Source organism: Salvelinus sp. IW2-2015, linkage group LG22, assembly GCF_002910315.2.
Source record: "Salvelinus sp. IW2-2015 linkage group LG22, ASM291031v2, whole genome shotgun sequence".
Lineage (NCBI taxonomy): Eukaryota > Metazoa > Chordata > Actinopteri > Salmoniformes > Salmonidae > Salvelinus > Salvelinus sp. IW2-2015.
The window spans coordinates 1,941,754-1,965,829 of record NC_036862.1 but is presented as its reverse complement, the minus strand read 5'-3'; the positions used below and the strand labels follow the sequence as shown (position 1 = coordinate 1,965,829).

The 24,076-nt window shown below is 39.6% G+C and overlaps 1 protein-coding gene across 4 annotated transcripts in view; it reads left to right on the top strand.

The window, feature by feature from the left end:
• Positions 1–16,225, top strand: part of LOC111949429 (protein furry homolog) — a 211,227-nt gene extending 195,002 nt beyond the window's left edge. For all 4 annotated transcript variants that reach the window (XM_070433935.1, XM_023966584.2, XM_023966586.2 and 1 more), the window contains exons 58-63: positions 1,377–1,526; positions 1,818–1,916; positions 2,288–2,371; positions 5,384–5,494; positions 10,580–10,791; positions 13,065–16,225. In XM_070433935.1, the coding sequence (XP_070290036.1) occupies positions 1,377–1,526; positions 1,818–1,916; positions 2,288–2,371; positions 5,384–5,494; positions 10,580–10,791; positions 13,065–13,323 (915 nt within the window). In that variant the 3' untranslated portion in view covers positions 13,324–16,225. The remainder of the gene's footprint in view (positions 1–1,376; positions 1,527–1,817; positions 1,917–2,287; positions 2,372–5,383; positions 5,495–10,579; positions 10,792–13,064) is intronic.
• The last annotated feature ends 7,851 nt before the right edge of the window (positions 16,226–24,076 follow it).

The window sequence follows — 24,076 nt, the reverse complement described above, 5'->3', positions numbered from 1 at the left end:
CGTATAGTAGGCTGTCTTACATAAGGATGCATGGAATGATTCATCATAAATGTGCATTTTTTTTATGGGGAAAATTTGCTTCTCCAAAYGTGAAACCCACATCGCGCCACGTATGTTAAAAGGTATTGCGTGTTAAAAGTGATATGACAAATCTTTAGGTCTAGGCTACTAGGCCCACAGAGATCATATATGAAATTAATAGGGATTGTATAGGCCTATGTAATTCTATAATTAAACCTAGGCTATAAAAACAATTGTGTGCGTTCTTGGATGTCCCGTACCGGTAAGAAATTAAATCTTTCACCCCGTACTGTACTGTATTTTTCAGTGGAAATTGTTATAAGTACTCCTTGTGCAATCAATGTTTTTTGTTTGGCATACATTTTTAAATAAGAAATCTGAGTCTCAGCGTTACTGTGGAATTAGCCACCACCAACCCCCGAAAATCTTATAATGGAGATGATCGTGACAACCAACCCCACATTCCATGTGACAACCATCCCCCTGAATGCTAATTAAGATGTTTGTTATCATTTCCTATTTTCAACAAACATAAATGTTCATCGATACACCCATAATTCAAACAATTACAAAGAAAATACTTWATTTTTTTACTTTCACCTATGGAAATGCAGAAATTACCCTCACCTAATTTTTTTGCCATGCTGACATGAATTGACCAGGTGGATGAATCACACATTTTGACCTTAAAATTACTGCTCAGCACCATTTAGACTGGGACTAATTAACACTGTGACAACCAACCTCGGTCTCCCCTACATTTTGTTGTATGGATGGCCCCAGCAGCAATCAAACCCACAATTCTAGCACAGATAGAACAATGAGCCAGATATTTCACCGGATATGTAAATGTGAAGCATCTGGTTGGCGTTTCCACTCACTACCAAATATGGTGATGAGAGCAAACCCAGTGGCCGGCAGTGGGAGAAGATGGAGCGAGATCGATTTTGGCCGATATTCTGCGAATGTTCTCATCGCTGAAACATTTGATCTCCATTTCTGTTTCCAAAAAATAAAATCTGTAAAACAGTGGACTGCGTTTTGTAGACTTTAGTTTCTAAACAATTGCGTTCTTTRGGAGTGCAAGGGCGAATTGAGTTATTGCACACGTGCACTTCAGAGTAGGCGTTCCCTAACAGAAATATGCAAATAAATGGTAGAACATGCTAATGGGATCTCACTAGCTCGTGCTTGGCTCTTCCCACCTTGCTTGTTCTACCCACTATGATTAATTTGCGCCCATTGGAAATGGTTGGTCTATTTTGGGTTAGTTATAAAAATCTTTGATTTTGGCGTTGCAAAATGCGCCATGCTCTACCAATTGATCCACATATGTTCGTTTTTTTGCTTTTCAGAGTATTCAGAGCAAGTTCTGCTCCCTAACCTGCGATGCTGCGGGTTACCTAGGAGATGGCCTGCGRGGGATAGGTTCCAAGTTCCTCAGGTCGTCCCAGATGCTGATATCATGCTCCGAGTGTCCTACGCTGTTCGTAGACGCTGACACCGTGAGTAATAGATCAGCATTTACTAATTTATATTCTATTCATGTGTAATGGGTGTAACTTATGGTATTTTGGTAGATCAGCAATTAATTCACTTCTATACTTCAGTTTTATAATTAGTAGTGTAATGCAATGCCCATGTTTTTTATATTACGTATGTACTGTATGTATTGTGTATATTTTTTGCTGATGTACGATTTTCTCATGTACAATCTTATCAAACAATAACAATGTGTCATTAGACCACTCTTTTGGTCACCCCAAGTATAAAACAAAATGGTTTCCATTCCCCAGATCATCTCCTATGGGCTCCTGGAGAAGATTAAATTTAGTGTACTGGAACTCCAAGAATATCTGGACACTTACAACAACAGGAAAGAAGCAGCCATAGCTGTAAGCCCTGATACATGAGTTGCTGTTACTACATGTTTTAAATACACCCGGTTACCAAAGTCACCTTGGTACAGCCCGAAGAGGATGGACTCTGTGTCTGGTTACTCTCGGGGTTTCTTCCTGCTAACAAGTTTTTACTTGCCGCTTTCTCTTTGTCTCGGCTGAGTTACCTGAGTTACTTTTTTTWAACCTGAGTTACTTAAAAAAAAAAACTGATTTACCGCATCCCTGAGTTACTTTTGTGACAATTGTTGGTGTTGAGGGCTTTATACCTTTGATTGATTTGATTGATTGAAGTACCAATGTTTCATCAACTCCTCGTGCAATTCAGAATATGATGTTACAATAACTCCCCCTTTCCTGTCCCACAGTGGTTAACCAACTGCAAGGCCACCTTCCCCAGAGGCAGTGGGGGTGTCATGATTACCAACCAGCCGGGGGAATACGAGGAAAAGGTAGGACCTCTGTCCACGGGTGTGCTCGCATACTCCCTTAAAAGAACTAAGCTTGAAAAAAGCGGCAATAGTACTATTTGTCCATCTTGAGACGCTGTAGCCACTTCTCAAAATAGTCTGAATTAATTATGAATTTTGACATTTTTGCAAAGGAGATCTTAAGATGTTTGGTGAAGTATTTCTCAAGTTAAATAATTTGCATGGAAACGAGTCTTCTCTCGTTGAATGACAACAAGCACTTAATTTGATAATCCTTACTGTTGACCAATTACCGATGAAGGGGCTAGGACTTCGGCTACCAACTTCGGCTTGCCTCAAACATCCAAAGACCAAAACTAACAAAAACGTCACAAAATGTTGTGATAATGCACTGAACAAAAATATAAATGCCACAATTTGGATGCACTGAGATACCGTGACTAGATCCTGAGGCCCATTGCCGTGCCATTCATCCGCCGCCATCACCTCACGTTTCARKATGATAATGCACGACCCATGTCGCAAGAATCTGTACACAATTCCTGGAAGCTGAAAATGTCCCAGTTCTTCCRTTGCCTGCGTACTCGCAAGACATGTCACCCATTGAGCCTGTTTGGGATGCTCTAGATCGACATKTACGACAGCGTGTTCCTGACAATATCCAGCAACTTCGCACAGCCATTGAAGAGGAGTGGGACAACATTCCACAGGCCACAATCAACAGYCTGATCAACTCTATGCGAAGGATATGTCGCGCTGCATGAGGCAAATAGTGATCACACTRCTGACTGGTTTTCTGATCCACGTCCCTACCTTTTTTTAAAGGTATCTGTGACCAACAGATGCATATCTGTATTCCCAGTCATGTGAAATCCATAGATTAGGGTCCAATGAATTTATCTCAATTGACTGATTTCCTTATACCGTATACTTGATCAAATATACTTGATAAAATATTTGAAATTGTTGCATGTTGCTTTTATGTTTTGTTACTGGTTAATTGGTTAATGAGGCCTCTTGTTATTGGTTAGTCAGATACTAAACGTTTTGTAGACAATGGCAAAGATGAGTGACATGAATAATGCTTACTTATTGAGACTTTGTGGCTATACTAACCAATTTGTTCTCAGTAGTATTGCCTATTATGTATGCTAAACTGACAGTATAACCCAACATAAAAAAGCTGTATCGTTTTGATATTTCTGGAAATTGTCATGTTGGAGAATGATAGATACTAGAAGAATTATGTTCTGTCGTGCAGATTTCAGATACAGTATGTTCTATTTCTCTGTATACTGTTCTCACACATTACTGACATGAGAGGGTACTTCAGATCTCAACTGATCCTTTCACATTTCCTGCCTTTCGGTTACTCTGTGGTAACTCTGTGAGTGAAATACTTACATTTTCTCCTTGAATATCATCAGAACCTCCAGATTTGAGCTTGTTTCTGGGCAACCCCTGAGTTGCAGCACATCACATTGACTCCCTCATCCCAATGTGTAATGTGGCCATTTTGACTCTGCTGGGCAGGGGAGCAGTAGGCTATGTGCTAGTCTGTTAGTGCTATCATGCCAACTCTTGTCACTCATTGTCATGTTTGGCTTGACAATGAGCAATGGCAAGAGTATACACAGTTCTGGGACCAGGCTAGGGAAGCAGGTTCTGCTAATACACGGATACATCAGTAGCCTCGTCCCAGATCTGTTTGTGCTGTATTGGACATGGCAATGACTACAGGAGTTGGCTAGCACAAACAGATCTGGAACTTGGCAAATTTGCAGAAAACATTAAGACTTGCATTATAATCCCAAAACATCCAAATTTAAAGATATATAAATGTCAGCCTTATAAATATTGAGTGAAATATTAAGTCAAGTTTAAAACGGCTTTGAGACTCCCAGCAGAGTCCTAGTGCATTGAAGAAAGTGACAAGGCAAAACCGCTTACCTGTTTGGCTTTTTTTTAAATCACGGGACCACCCGGCTTTCAGTCCCTAGACTGCAGCTGGTCCTTTCTCCTCACTCGCACTCGCATTCTCTCCCTCTCTCTGATTCTCCTTCTCTCTATCTCTCTGTTCATGTGTCAATAAAATGAAAGCATTTTATTATGACTTAGGCTTATACTGTTCACCTAACCCCGGACTGCCGATGGTTGCATGCCTGCTATTGATTTTCGATGTCTTCCTTTCACCTCTCTCTTGTCTTGTAACACGCTTGCTTTGTAGCAAATGGAATTTCTGGCAGTAAGTTCAAAATGACTTATTCCTATTTTCTGATAGTGCCCTGTCTAAATTAAGCTGGGCAGTGTCTCTTGCTCACTGTTAATATTCTGAAGTAGTTTAATAAAAGGAAAAAATAAAATGTTCTCCCTTATATATTCACCCATTGTGATTTTTGTATTAACTTTTATTTATTCAGGGTAGCCCACAAAAATGATCTCACAACGTGAATAAAAATTTAGATTACAATTAAAACAAGAAGAATAAAGTTACAATATTTTACCTTTATTTGAGAAGTCAGTTATGAACAAATTCTTATTTACAATGACGCCCTAGGAACAGTGGGTTAACTGCCTTGTTCAGGGGCAGAACGACATATTTTTACCTTGTCAGCTCGGGGATTCGATCTAGCAACCTTTCGGTTACTGGCCCAAAGCTCTAACCACTAGGTTACCTGCCGCCCCATATGACACATTGGCGGTGTTACCAAAGGATATTGCCTGGCATCCAAGATACTGAGTTGATGATAACAGGTCTTTGCAAAATAAATAGGCCTACAATATTGTACCATGGCCAAACCTGCTTCTTGGTGATGTCAATAACACTACTAAAGCCAACTTTACTAAAGTAACATGTTCACATGTAGCTGTACCTTCTTTTCTTTCAATTGAGAAACCAATAGGCTATGTCAAAGTGTAAAATAAATTGGAATGAAATGAGCATAGAGTATTTAAACGCAACAAAGTAATACAACTTGAACAGAGTTTCAACGAGTTGTTGTTGACCGCCATTTTGTTTGTGTGTTTGTGCAGCAACTGGAGCTGTGTCAACGACTCTACAAGCTCCACTTTCAGCTGCTGCTGCTCTTTCAGTCCTACTGTAAGCTGATTGGGCAGGTCCATGCTATCAGCTCTGTCCCAGAGGTAAGGCTGTTGGAAGTGCCCAAAATGGCAACCTATTCCCTATATAGTGCACTACTTTTTTGACCAGAGTGCCATGGGCCCTGGTCAAAAGTAGTGAACTACATAGAGAATAGGGTGGCATATGGGATGCATTCATTGTCTATGGTGATATAGACAGTAATCTGCTTTATTAACAAAATACTTTGAGACATTTACATTGTGTTAAGCACTTAAAGGAAAGGTTCACCCATTTTTTAATGTTATATATTGGTTTTGTGCATCATGAGTGTTCTATCGATTCCCTGGGCCATTTAATATTTTCACGTGTATCAGAGTTATTGGCATTAAAGCAGGCAGAGATCCAGTCGGTATGACGTAGCACTTTGATAAAGTCGCTCTCACTTCACTGGAAGTTAATAGGAATATGACTTTTAGATAGTGAAAACGTCTATCATACATGTCCGATTTCACTACTGGCCAATGTCATAACTCGGGAGGATATCTTCTTTCGAATGAGCCATTGATAAGGAGGATGGGATCCATCCGCATTATAAGGCCGCGTTGAGACAATGACTTATCAATAACCCAAGCACAGATCAGTTAATCCCTACTAGTGTGTCACTGAGTTGTCATAATAATTCAGCAAATGTACAATATCCCAGGGAAGTTGGCAGACACAATGTAAGTAACCTGTAAGGTGAAATGCACACCTGTTGTATTCGGCGCACGTGACAAATAAACTTTGATTTAATATGTAATTTATGTCCCTCTAACTGACCTGAATGCCTCTGCTGATCCTACAGCTATTGTAGGCAGTAATCATGTGCCTACGAACCAGAGTTATACTGTTAGCACTGAGGCGGTGTGCCCTAGTAAGAAGTCCACTGTCGACATAAATCACATGAGCATGTCTACTTCTGCTAAGCTTCCCAGTAAAGGAATGAAAAAATCAAGCATCCCAGAAAAGTTCCAAAAATTTGCCAGCGGAGGTTCTTCAATTAAATGTTCAGAGCTTATGTCGCGACCGTTTGTGGTAGATGTTGGCAGATTATGGCAAATTGCATCATTCTGTCATTGCACCACACTATCACAAATAAATGTTTATTTGTCACATACATGTGTTTATTTTTTATTTTACCTTTATTTAACTAGGCAAGTCAGTTAACTTCTTACGGCTGAAATCCCGCTAACGGGATCGATATGACAACAGCCAGTGGAAGTGCAGGACGCCAAAATCAAACAACAGAAATCTCATAATTAAAATTCCTCAAACATACAAGTATTTTATACCATTTTAAAGATAAACTTGTTGTTAATCCCACCACAGTCTCCGATTTCAAAAAGGATTTACGACGAAAGCACACCAAACGATTATGTTAGGTCAGCAACTAAACATAGCCATTTTTCCAGCCGAAGAGAGGAGTCACAAAAGCAGAAATAGAGATTAAATGAATCACTAACCTTTGATGATCTTCATCAGATGACACTCATAGGACCTCATGTTACACAATACATGTATGTTTTGAATGGATACATAACGAATTACTATGGGAATAAATCTCACTGAATGACAGAAATATTGGAATAAATTAGGCTAATGCAATTGAATTCAACAAATTGTTGCTTACTGAAACACCCAAAGTCGTCCAATTGTTATAATTGGATTTGAAGCAATAGCTTCCCCGCGTGTGAGACGTGTGAGACAAGCATAAGAACTCGTCTTGATAAATCAATCAGATTTGTTTTYCTTCTTTTCACTGAATCTCCATTTGGATATTTGTTAGCCTACAATTAGGGTGTGGAAATRTTAGGATTATTTTCCTCTTCACTCGCAGTCGCTTAGTGGCCTAGGCCTACTCCCGACCGGTCACGTTGTACAGCTCCATATTTTCCTAACGTAAACCCTGATGCCTACATAGGCTACTGTAAAATACATTTTTGTTTTTCTTTGAATGGAAACACCATAATATTAATCAATTTAATTCAGCTAAATTTTGAACAGTATAAACAGCAGAACAAGTACAATAATAATTTACAAATAAATTATAATCAATCCCATATAGTTTGTTGTAAGAAAAAAGGTTTTAAAATCTCTAGTACAGCCAATATTAAAAACAGTCAAATGCATTTGTGAATTATATCGCTTTAGCCGACATTTTGCGGTTTATTCATTGTTAAATTATTCAAGGCTCCCTTTGTTATTTTGTTTTATAACTAAAAACAGCTACAGTAAACAGAACTCTTTGGTCTACTGTACAGCTCCATGTCATTTCAATAACTTAGCTTCTCAAAGATGCCCTCTGGTGGTCGAACTAGCATTAATGGCAACAATGGCTGACAGTAAAATACTATGACGTCATGCACTCCAACGTGCCATACCATTCCGAAGCACCCCGCAAGCTGTGCTGCGGGTATGACTCAACTTTTAAAGGAAGAACCACTGTACATTAACATATGTAGCTTAAGAATCAAGGTACATGAAATCAATAACTTGCTAGTAACAGATGACATTCATATTCTAACTATCACTGAATGAAACTCACTTAAATAATACCTTTGATACAGTGGGAGCAATACATGGTTATAACATCTACAGAAAATACAGAAATGCCATTGGTGAAGGTGTTGGTGTATATATTCAGAACCACATTCCTGTAAAGCTTAGAGAGGATCTTATTTTAAATAATGTTGAAGCATATGGCTACAGGTTCATCGTGTAAGAAGCTGCTATAGACCACCAAGTGCTAACAGTCAGTATCTGAATAATATGTGTGAAATGCTTGATAGTGTATGTGATATCAACAGAGGTATATTTAAATATTGACTGGCTTTCATCAAGCTGCCCACTCAAGAAAAGCTTCAAACTGTAACCAGTGCCTGCAACCTGGTTCAGGTTGTCAGTCAACCTATCACGGTCTTTACAAACAAAGGAATTAAATCGTCAACATGTATTGATCACATTTTTACAAATGCGGCAGAAGTTTGCTTTAAAGCAGCATCCAACTCCATCGGATGTAGTGATCACAATATAGTAGCCATATCTAGGAAAACCAACTTTCCAAAGGCTTGGCCTAATATAATATATAAGAGGTCATACAATAAGTTTTGTAGTGATTCCTAGGTTGCTGATCTAAAGACTATTTGCTGGTCTGTGGTGTGTAATGAGTAGCAACCAGATGCTGCACTTGACACATTTATGAAATTGCTTATTCCAGTTACTAATAAGCGTGCACCCATTAAGAAAATGACTGTTAAAAACTGTTGAATCCCCATGGATTGATGAGGAATTGTAAAATAGTATGGTTGAGAGGGATGAGGCAAAAGGAATGGCAAATAAGTCTTGCTGCACAACCGATTGGCAAACGTACTGCAAATTGAGAAATCATGTGACTAAACTGAATAAAAAGAAGAAACTATACTATGAAACAAAGATGAATGATAGTAAAAAGCTTTGGAGCACCTTAAATGAAATTGTGGGCAAAAAGGCAAACTCCGCTCCATCATTCATTGAATCAGATGTCTCATTCATTACAAAACCCACTGATATTGCCAACTACTTTAATGATTTTTTTCATTGGACAGATTAGCAAACTTAGGCATGACATGCCAGCAACAAACGCTGACACTACACATCCAGGTATAACTGATCAAATTATGAAAGACAAGCATTGTAATTTTGAATTCCGTAAAGGGAATGTGTAAGAGGTGAAAGAATTATTGTTGTCTATCAACAATTACAAGCCACCGGAGTCTGACAACTTGGATAGAAAATTACTGAGGATAGTAAAGGGACAATATTGCAACTCCTATTTGTCATATCTTCAATCTAAGACAACTAGAAAGTGTGTGCCCTCAGGCCTGGAGGGATGCAAAAGTCATTCCGCTACCCAAGAATAGTAAAGCCCCCTTTACTGTCTCAAATAGCCGACCAATCAGCCTGTTACCAACCCTTAGTAAACTTTTGGAAGAATTGTGTTTGACCAGATAAAATGCTATTTTACTGTAAACAAATTAACAACAGACTTTCAGCATGCTTATAGAGAAGGACATTCAACAAGCACTAGCTGAGAAAAATTGATGATAAAAAGATTTGAGTTGTTTTATTAGACTCCTGTGTGACTTTTGACATTATTGTCATCCCTACTGCCTCTGATCTGGCAGACTCACTAAACACAAATGCTTTGTTTGTAAATGTAATGTCTGAGTGATGGAGCGTGCCCCTGGCTATCCGTAAATAAACAAATAAATTGTGCCGTCTGGTTTGCTTAATATATGGAATTTGAAATGATTAATTATTTTACTTTTACTTTTGATACTTAAGTATATTTTAGCAATTGCATTTAGTTTTGATACTTAAGTATATTTAAAACTAAATACTTGTCGACTTTTACTTAAGTAGTATTTTACTGGGTGACTTTTACTTGCGTAATTTTCTATTAAGTTATCTTTACTTTTACTCAAGGATAAATTTGAGTACTTTTTTCGACCACTGTGTGTAGCTACGTTTGCTCGCCAGCCAGCCCATAGAGAGAGCATTGCATTGTGGATTTTGTAGTCGACTTGAGCTGCAACAGATTTCCACAACGATATTCCATGTTGCCACCAACTTTATTATAATGTTCACAAAAAATATTGTTCTCACATATTCATTTTTAACACTATAAATTAAAAGAATGAGTGGTTTTGGGTGGATTTTTCCTTTAAGGCAATAGATTGATTCTCTATCCCTACCTCATGGATTTATTGATGTGTAAAGAGCATGTATTAATACTACATTTATTATTATAATATTTATATGCCAGTCAGCAGACATTTTTACCTAAAGCAACTTAGAGTAGTGAGTGCATACATGGCTAGCCCCATCGGGAATTGAACCCCTGACCCTAATGTTTCAAGCACCATGCTCAACCAAGTGAGCCACATTTAAGACTGAATGGTGGGATCTGAACCTCGATCTCCCGCTCAGGAAACCATGTCTTAACCATTAGGCCAAGAGGAAGTTACCTCTTGAGCCGAGGGTGACACTGATTTTTAAGTCACGGGCGGGGCTACGTCCTCCCGAGAGCGTGAGTCCGACTCACCTCCACTATACTTCCTCTCCCTCAGCTGATGAATATGTCCAAAGAACTGAATGAACTGAAGGGCAGTCTGCGGGCTGCAGCAGCCTCCGTGACCTCCAGTGACCTCCAGGCTGCCCAGGAGACATCCTCCTCCTCTGAGCCCACCTTCCTCTCCTCTGAGGCGGCTGTACAAGCCATCCTGGAAGCTCTGAAGAACCACGAGTTCACCACAGCCATCCGCTACATCCGCGAGTGCAGGTAAAAAGAGAAAATAGTGTATTGCATTTTATTTGTGTGTTGTGTTGCCGTTGTTTTGGATCATTAAACTGATTATTCGGGCGGGAACCTCGTTGGTACTAAATAAATCTAAATATTGTAAATGAAAAATGCCATAATGCTTAAATGTTGATTGGAAATACTTAAATTATTACAAATGTTCAAAATGCTTTTTCTTTTATTTCACCCTTATTTTCACATGGATGACATATTGAGACCTAGGTCTATTTTCCAAATGAAACCTGTGTAATACAGTATAAAAAATACATTATTTATATATATATACAGCTGAAGTCGGAAGTTTACATACACTTAGGTTGGAGTCATTAAAACTCGTTTTTCAACCACTCCACAAATGTCTTGTTAACAAACTATAGTTTTGGCAAGTCGGTTAGGACATCTACTTTGTGCATGACACAAGTCATTTTTCCAACAATTGTTTACAGACAGATTATTTCACTTATAATTCACTGTATCACAATTCCAGTGGGTCAGAAGTTTACATACACCAAGTTGATTGTGCCTTTAAACAGCTTGGAAAATTCCAGAAAATTATGTCATGGCTTTAGAAGCTTCTGATAGGCTAATTGACATAATTTGAGTCAATTGGAGGTGTACCTGTGGATGTATTTCAAGGCCTACCTTCAAACTCAGTGCCTCTTTGCTTGACATCATGGGAAAATCAAAAGAAATCAGCCAAGACCTCAGAAAAATAATGGTAGACCTTCACAAGTCTGGTTCATCCTTGGGAGCCATTTCCAAAAGTCTGAAGGTACCACGTTCATCTGTACAAACAATAGTACACAAGTATAAACACCATGGCATGTTTATAAGTGTGTGCGAGCAAGGAGGCATACAAACCTGACTCAGTTACACTAGCTCTGTCAAAATATTTGACCCAAGTTAAACAATTTAAACGCAATGCTACCGAATACTAATTGAGTGTATGTAAACTTCTGACCCACTGGGAATGTGATGAAAGAAATAAAAGCTGAAATAAATAATTCTCTCTAATATTATTCTGACATTTCACATTCTTAAAATTAAGTGGTGATCCTAACTGACATAAAACAGGGAATTTTTACTTGGATTAATTGTCAGGAATTGTGAAAAACTGAGTTTAAATGTATTTGGTTAAGGTGTATGTAAACTTCCGACTTCAACTGCGTGTGTGTGTATATATACAGTAAATAGTGAACAGGTCTCAAAATCAACACCTATGGGTACACCCTTATGCTCTTCAAATTCAGACTCAACCCCATCAATCACGATGGCCTGAGTTCTGTCACTAAGATAATCATGAAACCATGAACAGACGTGAGAGCTCAGACCTATCGAGGACAACTTATTCAATAAAATAACAATCAAAAGATTTTGACAGGTCCACAAACAAAGCAGCACATTTCATTTTAGTGTCTAAAGGATTGGACAAGATCATTAATAACTAAAGTGGATGCTGTAATTGTGCTGTGCCCAGGCCTAAATATATTTATCAGATTTTTTTTTTTATATATATTTATCAGATTTTTTTTTTTTAAGAGCAAAGTTGTACATTTTCTAAGGATTCAAGAATCTTAGCTAGAAAAGGAAGCCTTGAAATGGGGCGATAAGTATTAAGATCACTATTAACCCCACCATTTATGTAGTGGCAGCACAAGAGCTGATTTCCATACTTTTGGAATATTTGCTGATAGCAATGTTAAATAAAAAATGCGTGTTATTTCACCAACAACGATGGGCGCTGCACACTTAAGCAGACCAGGATCCAATTGGTCGGCCCTGTGAATTTCTTGTTGTCGATTGCTAGTAAAGCAAACATTTGTAAATGGCCTAAAAAAGCTTTGACTATCATTTATCTGATTCAGCAAGTTTTCCTTATCAGCATCCATCACAATATCATAGTGAACATGCTTAGAAGTATTTTAAAGAGAGAAAATGGTGACCCGCTGAAATAAAGTGGTGATTAAATGCATCAATGATAGTATTTTTTTCCTTAATGAGGCCAGTGTCTGAATTAATTTGTTGTGGTATAGAGGAAGTAGAACCCTTCAGGAGTTTTCCAGAATTTAGCTGGGTTTCCATTACAATCTGAAAGAGCGGTTACATAATTATGAATGGTAATTCTTATCATGCTTATAAATAATACTTACTTGTTAGTTTAGAAGTAATTTATTAAGCTTTTAAGAAAAGTATTAGAAAGTGTTGAGTTACATAGAATTCAGGTTCATGATGGTAACTGCTTATTTTGTCTGAAGGAGGGTGTGGCCCAGTGACATTTTCGGCAGCAGCTCTGAGGATGAGACACAGACGTTGCTGAACATCTACTTCAGATACCAGACGCTGGGCCAGATGGGCACCTTTGCACTGGTGGGCTCCAAGCAGGACCTCTCGGAGATCTGCGTCAAGCTGATGGAGCTCAACAGGGAGATCAGGGACATGATACGCCGGGCCCAGGGCTACCGAGCCATCACCACCTTTCTCCCAGACTCCGGTGTGTCTGGCTCCAGTCTCTGACACTCAGGAGGAATGTTGTGCCTGACTCCAGGCTCCAGTCCCAGCCCAAACTGAGCCCCCAGCCTTAGCACCAGTTCACTGCCCTGTTCTAGCCCCAACACCAGCCCTATACCTTAGCCCCAGCCTTTGCCCCAGCTCACTGCACTGCCTCAGCCCCAAACTTCGGGCCTAGCCCTAGCTGCAGTTCACTGACCTGCCTCAGCCCTATACCCCATCATTATATCAGCTACAGCCTCCATCCTCAGCCCATGTCCTATGCGCTGCTCCAGCCCTCCACCCTAATCCTACCCTGGGTATGCTGCTATGGTTACCGTGGTCACAGCAAGCTCTCTCCTTGTGTCCCTTCTCAGAGCAGGGGGCCCTAAGGATGTACCACTATTCAGCTCGCCAGATGTGCAGCAATACTGTGGGAGTGAACGTGACGAAGCACAACTTTGCTCTTAGAAACAAACATGAGCTTTTATTGCACTAATATTTCTGGATAACATCACACAGCGGCCACTTGCTACTGAGGTCAATGGTTTTCACGTCTAACAGAAGACATACCAAAGTTACAATTAACTTTTTCTTCTGCTGAGTATCTGTTATTTTAAATTTTTAAGGGAAAATGTGCAATGCTTCACAGAAGTGAAAGACTTCTGTGAAGACTACTGTAACATGAAATAATGTTTTCTTTTCATTTTAGTGCTTTTCGCTACTTGAATATTATGGATTGCAGGCAGAATTATGCTGAATATTTTGAAATAGAGAGCCTGTGTGTTTATGTGAAACTGACTGTAACCAGACTACAATCCATTAACACTGCAAMGCACAGACATACGGTATATACATATACAGTGCATTCGGATTGTATTCAGACCCCGTGACTTTTTCCACATTTTGTTATGTTGCAGCCTTCTAAAATGTAATGCATAGATTTTATTTCCCCTCATCAATCTACACACAATACCCCATAATGTCAAAGAAAAAACTGGTTTTTAGAAATGTTTGCTAATTACTCTTTAAAAAATCAGAAATATCACATTTACATAAGTATTCAGACCCTTTACTCAGTACTTTGTTGAAGCACCTTTGGCAGCGATTAAAACCTTGGGTCTTCTTGGGTATGACGCTACAAGCTTGGCACACCTGTATTTGGGGAGTTTCTCCCATTCTTCTCTGCAGATCCTCTCAAGCTCTGTCAGGTTGGATGGGGAACGTTGCTGCACAGCTATTTTCAGGTCTCTCCAGGGATGTTCGATCGGGTTCAAATCCAGGCTGTGGCTGGGCCACTCAATGACATTCAGAGACGTTTCCCGAAGCCACTCTTGCTTTGTCTTGGCTGTGTGCTTAGGGTCGTTGTCCTGTTAGAAGGTGAACCTTCGTCCCAGTCTGAGGTCCTAAGCGCTCTGGAGCAGGTTTTCATCAAGGATCTCTGTCTTTTCTCCATTCATCTTTCCCTCGATCCTGACGAGTCTCCCAGTCCCTGCAGATGAAAAACATCCCCACAGCTTGATGCTGCCACCACCATGCTTCATCGTAGGGAAGGTGCCAGGTTTCCTCCAGACGTGTTGCTTGGCATTCAGGCCAAAGAGTTCAATCTTGGTTTCATCAGACGTCTTTAGGTGCCTTTTGGCAAACTCCAAGCTGGCTGTCATGTGCCTTTTACTGAGGAGTGGCTTCCGTCTGGCCACTCTACCATAAAGGCTGCAGAGATGGTTGTCCTTCTGGAAGGTTCTCCATCTCCGCAGAGGAACTCTAGAGCTCTGTCAGAGTGACCATCAGGTTCTTGGTCAACTCCCTCACCAAGGCCCTTCTCCCCCGATTGCTCAGGGGGCCACCTCTAAGAAGAGTCTTGGTGGTTCCAAACTTCTTCCATTTAAGAATGAAGGAGGCCACTGTGTTCTTGGGGACATTCAATGCAGGAGACATTTTTTGGTACCCTTCCCCAGATCTGTGCCTCAAAACAATCCTGTCTCAGAGCTCTATGGACAATTCCTTTGACCTCATGGCTTGGTTTTTGCTCTGACATGCACTGTCAACTGTGGGACCTTGTATAGACAGGTGTGACTTTCCAAATCATGTCCAATCAAATGATTTTACCACAGGTGGACTCCAATCAAGTTGTAGAAACATCTCAAGGATGATCAATGGAAACAGGATGCACCTGAGCTCAATTTCGAGTCTCATAGCGAAGGGTCTGAATACTTATGTAAATAAGGTTTTTTAATACATTTTATTTTTAATACATTTGCAAACATTTCTAAAACTCTGTTTTCACTTCATTATGGGGTTTTGTCTGTAGATTGCTRAGGATTTTTTTTATTCATACATTTTAGTATAAGGCTGTAACGTAACACAAATGTGGAAAAAGTCACGGTGTCTGAGTACTTTCCGAATGCAGTGTAGATATACATGCTCAACTACTCTGATACGCTGTAGATCTACTGTCTCGAGGACCTAGATACCGCATTGGGCTAGCTATTACTTAATCTTATTTACAAAAGTTACCTTTCTATGCTATAGCTATTTTGCTTAAATGAGAATTATATTTACATGAAATGAATATGCTTTGAACTGACTAGTTTTTATAGAAAGATGATGAGAATAAGAACATTTATTTTGTCTGTTAAAACTGCCAAGCATGCACATTTTATGTACTATAAAGTGTGATAGAAATATTTATGAATATGAGAAACTATTTTAACTCCGTTACATTTGTACTGTACATAGTGTAAGTGGAGCTTTGCTCATGCTTGTAAGATTGTATTTTCACGTTTTAAATTTATGGTTGGACTATGCATGTAACTGAATATTTGTAACGCTTCTGTAGGGACTGTTTCACCTGTAAATACTACTGCTTTTGTGATGTATACTGTACTTGTGTTCTGTACACTTCTGTAACAATAAAAAATATACTTTATTTTATTTTGCCTTTATTTTAACAGGGAGTCATACTGAGACCAAGGTCTCTTTTTACAGATGAGCCCTGAAATACATAAATATCAGAAAATACACACATCGAAATATAAATACAAAATCCAAGCATTTRCAAAATGAAAAGAAAAACACGGTCATAAAAAACAAACACATTCATCAGTAATAAGGTCCTCAATCAGCTTTCTGAATTGCCCTAGAGGCACCAAAACATGAAATGTAAGAACAATTTGAAGATTGTTCCACAAATAAGGTGCAAGAGAACTAAAAGCTCAGAGACCAAAGGAATTTCCAGATGTAGCCATCCCTGCGACCGTGTGTGACAACTCGTACTGTATATCTACAGTTCTGTCATGTTTGGTACGGTGGGACTTTTTGAAAAAGGGCTTTATAAATGGTAACATAGCAAAATAAGTAACATCAGAGGGCCAACCAACTTCCTGGTGGGAATGCAGTGATGAGTACTACAATTTTGCCCGTAATAAAGCGCAGTGCTCTGTGATAAACTGCGTCTAACAGAGTGGCAGCTGTGGTCATATAGATGTCACCATAGTCTCTGACCGATGGGAACGTCGACTGAATAATTTGCTTTCTACTATTTATCGAGAGGCAGGACCAATTTCTATAAAATAAACCCATTTTTATTCTGAGCTTCTTAACCAACTCATCAATATGCTTTTTAAAAGCATATTCAGATGCCCAGATTTTTGTAAGCGGGGACATGATCAATATGGACACCATCCAAAGTATATATGCTTAAATCATCAGTTATTTTTAATCTCTCTATAGAACAACATATACTTAGTTTTACCCGCATTCAATACTCATTTCAGGTCAATGTTTTTCTGTAATACAATGAAGGCAGACAATAGTTCAGATAGAGTGCAGGTTACAATTTTTTACAGACAAGTCGATATTGTTCATGTAAAAAGTACAGGACCCAGAATCGACCCCAGCGGGCGACAACTTTCGTAATATCCAGGAAACCTGATCATAACAATTATAATTATTTAGGTCACAAGGGTCACCATCTTTGTGAAGGGGGAGTACAATGGCCACCATCAAAACCTTAAAGAGAGTACCAGATATAATTGTCATGTTAAACATATGGGTTAATGATTAAGCAATCAATATGGCAGAGTTACAGCATCAACATTAAGCAAGGCATCTAGCACATCACAGATAGTAAAATGTTAAAAAATCAAAACAAAGATTGTCGTGGAAAATTACATTATTAGTCATGCTATCCCATGTTTTACTGTTTAAAGAATTGTCTCTTGCTAGTGTTTTTCCTAACCTGATCCAAACCTGTCTTTGTGGGACATAGTCATAAGACTGGTCGTATAGCTAAGGTCTGTTTGGGTGCGACCTTAGCATATGACATCCCGTGGGTTTATTCTCTACAGAAAGTCTCATGTCTAGAAACTTGCAGAAAGGAGCACATTATAGTATTTGTTGTTGTGAATACAGTTAGATGGTTGAGGGCTCGGGCTATCAACCTTGTGCTATCTTAAATCTGCACAGACAACTAACTGCATTTTACACACTCTCTGCTGACATCCACGTATACAAAAAGCATGTGCTTCTCTATAAAAGATGAGAACCGACAATGTTCGTTGAGATTTTCAACTATGCACTGTTGAGTGGATGGTTGATTCTTCATTGTTGCAAATCTTATAATAAAGTGTTGTTTGAAGAATCTGCAGTCTCTCTTCCTATAGAATTGCTACCACATTCACTAGAAGTTAACGGGTTAAGCGTAGAGTCAGCTTGTCACACCCTGATCTGTTTCACCTGTCTTTGTGATTGTCTCCACCCCCCTCCAGGTGTCGTCCATCTTCCCCATTATCCCCTGTGTATTTATACCGGTGTTCTCTGTTTGTCTGTTGCCAGTTCATCTTGTTTGTCAAGTCAACCAGCGTTTTTGTGTCTCAGCTCCTGCTTGGTTCAGTCTCTCTTTTTCTCGCCCTCCTGGGTTTGACCCTTACCTGTCCTGACTCTGAGCCTGCCTGTCTGACCACTCTGCCTGACCCTAAGCCTGCCTGCCGACCTGTACCTTTGCCCCACCTCTGGATTATTGACCTCTGCCTACCCTGAGCCTGCGTGCCGTCCGCTACTGTTGCTCCACCTCTGGTTTACTGACCCCTGCCTGCCTTGACCTGTCTATTCCCTGCCCCTGTTGGATTATTAAACCATTGTTAATTCGACGTCTGCATCTGGGTTTTACCTTCATACCTGATACAGCTAGAGGCTGGCAGAGGGAAGAGCAGTTGATTGACTGACCAGGGTCGATTAAACCACTTTCTCTCAAATAAAGATCCTGCTGTGATAAAATTATGATTTAATGCATCACTTATCCCATTCTTCTCAGTTATGATGCCCGAGTCAGACAGAACTTGCTTAGGCAGGGAAGAACAGGAATTTGTACACTTTAGCGCATTTACTTTTACATTTTTAATTTAGAAAGATCACCAGCAGAGTCCGAGATCGAGCTTGAATTCGCTTTCTTGATCAAGATAGTACATATGTTCCTCAATTGAAATATGAAAGGAGCGAAGACCAGGTAAAAAAATTAAAGGAACACCCGCCTCAATCTTCTGAAAACGTAACGTATAGTTTTTTGAAACTGTATTTGAAACATTATTTTAAATATACATTTCTGTCTTGTTAATTCCTGTAGATGCCACAATAAAGACTGGTGCCACAGTAAGTCCAGAGCAAGGTTATAAAAAATCTGTCAAATTCAGTCATAGAGGAATAAAAAATACTAATTTCTCCCAAAATAACACGTTTGTTGTAGTTATTTTTTGTAGCTTTTTTAAACATATCCTTTGCATCAGAGGCTGCCTGGATGAGAGCCAATTGCCACTGGAGTTCGATGAAAACAAGACAATATCTGATGTGTCTTGAGTCTGCCACACTGGATGTTTTGCTTACAAACATCATCACTGGCCTCCTTCTCTCAGATGCTCTCCTCTGGATAACCTCCTGTCCAGTAGACATTAAAGCAACCTGGCACTTGCTTCTATATCGTGCCATTTCCGGTGTTCTGGTGGATGGCAGTAACTGTGCTTCAAGATGTACTGAGTAAAGCCAGCAAGAGCGGACCAAAGCCTTGAGTTTTGCCTACAACCATCACTGAAATGAACATGCATTACTTAAGGATCCAAACAAGTATACGTTTCTAGAAGCCTGGGTCAACACATGGGAAGGGCAAACAACATACTTTGATGTCAAACGGACATCATTTTTTAAATTGGGAAAGATAGCATATCAGAACCTCGAAAGTTAAAATATGCTCTTCACAGAACAGGACAAGACTGAAGCTGCTACATGCCCTGGCCTGTGTACGGAACTTGTAGAATTAGAGCATGGACTGTATCCCAAGAAAGTGTATTGTTTTGTACACTTAAATTGCAACTGCGCATAAAAACAAACTTCTCATTTAGAAAATAGCCTATGTGGCATCGATATGAGTCAGAAACATTTGTTCTACTGTTAAATTGACTACAAAGTATAAAAATGATACTTTTGGTCATAAAGTCAGTCTCGTCCAAAACAGAATTTTGTAAGACTTGAGGTCGTGACTGCAACGTAAAATAAGGTTGGGTTTGTATCAATCTTGCGGACACTCGCACAAGCTGGCAGCATACAAGTAAGCATCAATTCGGAGTGCAGCTGTACGCGACCCAATTGTAATGTCCGTGGTAAATTTGGATTGACTTTGATATTCCTATGGGGCTAGTTAGGGATCGTCGGTAAATTGCACAATGCACACGGGACAATGTGTTAAAATTCCAATAACTTCCAATGTAAAATACTTAAAAACCTCCAACCAACTATAAATTGTAGAAATTCATATACAAATATTGAAAGAATTTAATTAGAAAACTAAAAGGTGTGCAACATGAAAATATTGTCTCATTTACATTGTGCAATTATCCAAAGTCAAACCAATTTTGCCACGGTTCACAATTGGTTCACATAATTGGGATAACTTTTCCCACCTACAAACACACAAGAGACACACACATCAAACCACAAGATTGACTCAGTGAAAGCCTTTATCAAAAAGAAAAAAGGGAGCATATCGATTGATTTGTTCGATGTTATCGAAGGTGCACTCGATAGTGCATTAGATCGTAAAAAAATTGACACCTGAACCTTTTCACACGTTTCCTTTTTTAGATCTCTCACAACTCCAGCCGGGACCTCCTTCAAAGCATTCTGGGAAAGACATTCAGCAGTTCAGAATGAAGCAAAAAGTTGATCGGATATATCAAGATGTTGAAATGGACCCCACTGGGCACAGACGTCACTTCAACGTCTAGTTTTTATTTACATTTGAATGGCAAGATGGCGCTGACAGACATGCCAGCTCTGCTTCTAGCTCCTAAGCAACTTTGCAGTATTTWGTTTTTTTGTGCATTATTTCTTACATTATATTTTCTTATTACATACAACCGGAAACAACTTTTGGATATCAGAGCGGCGGTAACTCACCAGCATTATGAAAAAGAACACGACTTTCCCAAATTGTTCGCAATTGAACTTATCCCAGAGGCTAATCCAAGACACCGCCGAAACATCAGGGGCTGTAACATACTCTGTTTCACAGAATCATGGCTCTCTCCGGATATACTGTCCCCGTCCATACAGCCAGCTGGGTTCTCAGTACATCACGTAGACAGGAATAAAGAACTCTCCAGGAAGAAGAAATGCAGGGGTGTATGTTACATGATTAACTACTCATGGTGTGATTGTGATAATGGACAGATACTCAAGTCCTTTTGTTCACCCGACCTAGAATACCTCACAATCAAATGCCGACCGTATTACCTTCCGAGAGAATTCTCTTCGGTTATAGTCACAGCCGTGTATATTCCCCTCAAGCCGATACCACAACGGCCCTCAAGGAACTACACTGGACTTTGTGCAAATTGGAAACCACATATCATGAGGCCGCATTTATTGTATCTGGGGATTTTAACAAAGCAAATTTGAGGGAAACGCTACTGTAGTTCTATCAACACATTGACTGTAGTACTCACGCTGAAACACTCGACCACTCACGCTAAAACACTCGACCACTGCTACTCCAACTTCCGGAATGCCTACAAGGCCCTGCCCAGCCCTCCCTTCGACAAATCAGATCATGACTCCATTTTGCTCATCCCTTCCTATAGGCAGAAACTCAAATAGGAGATACCCGTGATAAGGTCTATTCAATGCTGGTCTGACCAATCGGAATCAATGCTTCAAGATTGTGTTCATCATGCGGACTGGGATATGTGACCCGTTTCAGGAAACTAGGCGAGCCGTTTGAACGTAAACTTATTTTTTTAATAATACGTTTTTTGGGGGCAGAAATGCCTACTTGAACATGTGCACTTTCATGTGCCTTAATAACAAACTTGTATGCCATCTATAAATACGAATAAAATTGTTAAATTACGAGCCTAGTTAGTTTAGCTATGGAAAAAGGTAGGAACCTTCCTGCTAGCCATGATTGACTGAGAAAATGAAGATGGTGAAGATCACCATTTTTGTTTTGTTTTGCAGCAATGTAGAATATACACATCTCATGGAAATTGTTCACAAGCTATTGGTGTTTGATGGCCCGAATGTCTGGCRTATATTGAAACTCAAGCCAACTTTACCATGKTTTTTCAACAAGCTTTTCRCTTAGGACTTTTTCACCTGCTCTACCACGCACCTGTCTGGTAAGGTTGAACTCSTCTCCTACTCAGCCTCCCAAAAAATGCTTCTCCCAAGCAGGTGTGACACCTACTCCCGTTGCCTGCTGCATGGATGCCACCTGGTGATCTTTCCTGTCTCCCCCTGTCTGGTACAGGTACCCCGCCACACTCCCCCTTCTCTCCCAAGCATTCGCTCGCCTCCAGCACAGACGCACATAAACTGCAGACTTTGGACTGATCTGAATTTTATGTAGGCTAATTAACTTGTGAAGCTTATTATGTGAGCTTAATAAGAAATGCTTTAATTAACTAGTGTAGGCCTACTATTTAATTATTTATTTTATCTTAGACTTTTATAGCCTACTTGACTMATAAAGAGCTACTCTCTCAAGTTATGACTCTTGAACTTACAATGGCTATCCCAAGTTGTTGAATTTTTTCTTTTCTTGTGCTTTATGCTATTTGCCCCCTGCTTGCTCTATTGACTATGCACTTGCTTGTTTACCCGACAGTTGGACAGACAATATTTGTTAGACACTCGCAACTCTGACTCTCTATTGGTTACACGGACTCTTGGCCTCCCATCCTATTCTAACCACMTCTCGCTGTCACGCCCTGACCTTAGTTCCTTTGTTATGTCTYTATTTTAGTTTGGTTAGGGCGTGAGTTGGGGTGKGCATTCTATGTTTTTGTTCTATGTTTYATATTTCTATGCGTTTGGCCGAGTGTGGTTCTCAATCAGAGGCAGCTGTCTATCGTCGTCTCTGATTGAGAACCATACTTAGGTAGCCTCATCCCACCTGTGTTTTGTGGGTAGTTGTTTTCTGTTTTGTGTGTCTTCACCAGCCAGAACTGTTTCGGTCGGTCTCTTTGTTATTTTTGTTATTTCAGTGTTCATTAAATAAATATGGACACATACCACGCTGCACCTTGGTCCTCTCCTTCCAACAGCCGTTACACTCGCCTGCTTTGTATTCATGATACCTGATGAAATCACTGTACAGTATGATCTTGTTACCATCTGATGCACATTCAAATGTCATAAAAAAATCAACACTGCAGAGCTCTCGCTGTCCTCTGCCATGCCCTGATTGTATTACTGCTTATGATATCTGGAAATGTGCATATACACCCTGGCCCATCTAAAGTTGCTTGCCCCAATCCTGCCTTGTGCTCTGATTTCTGCTTCACTGTTACGCTCGTTGAAATGAGTAGACCAAGGCGCAGCGTGAATAGAGTTCCACATATTTTTAACATATTTTTAATAAACTGAAACTCACCAAAACAAAACAATAAAGCATAAACGAAAAGTGAAGCTACTGGTGTGCACTCAGGAAACTCAATGTAGACAAGATCCCACAAAACACAAAGGGGAAATGGCTGCCTAAATATGATCCCCAATCAGAGACAACGATAAACAGCTGTCTCTGATTGGGAAGCATACCAGGCCAACATAAACCATTAATCACCTAGATGACCCACCCTAGTCACTATCACGCCCCAACCAGCATAGAGAATAAGCAGCTCTCTGTGGTCAGGGTGTGACGACATTCACAGATTTTTGCTCAAGTAAAAAAAAGTACAACATTTAAAAARACATTGATGCCATTCTTTGTGATGCACCCAACTATGTTCAAACTATGATTAGAAACTATATTTAGAAACTATGACAAACTATGATAAGAAACTATGACCAACTATGTAGCCATGTCTGTGTCTGTGAGTGATGATCTATTATTTCATTGTGTAATATTACACTCTCGCTCTCTCTTTCTACTACCTTCTCTCAATGTATACCAAAGCAACAAGTATTTAACAACATTTCAATGTTTTCCATTGCAACAGTTCTGAAAGACAACGACATCCAACTTTTAGGGAATTATTAACATGATGTGTTACATAGTGTGCATCTGATAACTTTATGTAATAGATCCTATCTCTCGCTCTCTCTCTGTCTCTCGCAGGCTATGAAAAAGACAAATGATATGACATTGACTCCTGAGTGTTGAACTTTTGCCCACTCTATAGCCACCCTGGTTATTATCTGACCCATCTGGTCATCTACGAACGTTGGAACATCTTGAATAACAATAAGGGGCACATGTACTCTTAAATGTGCACTCAGCACAGCCCTCGGA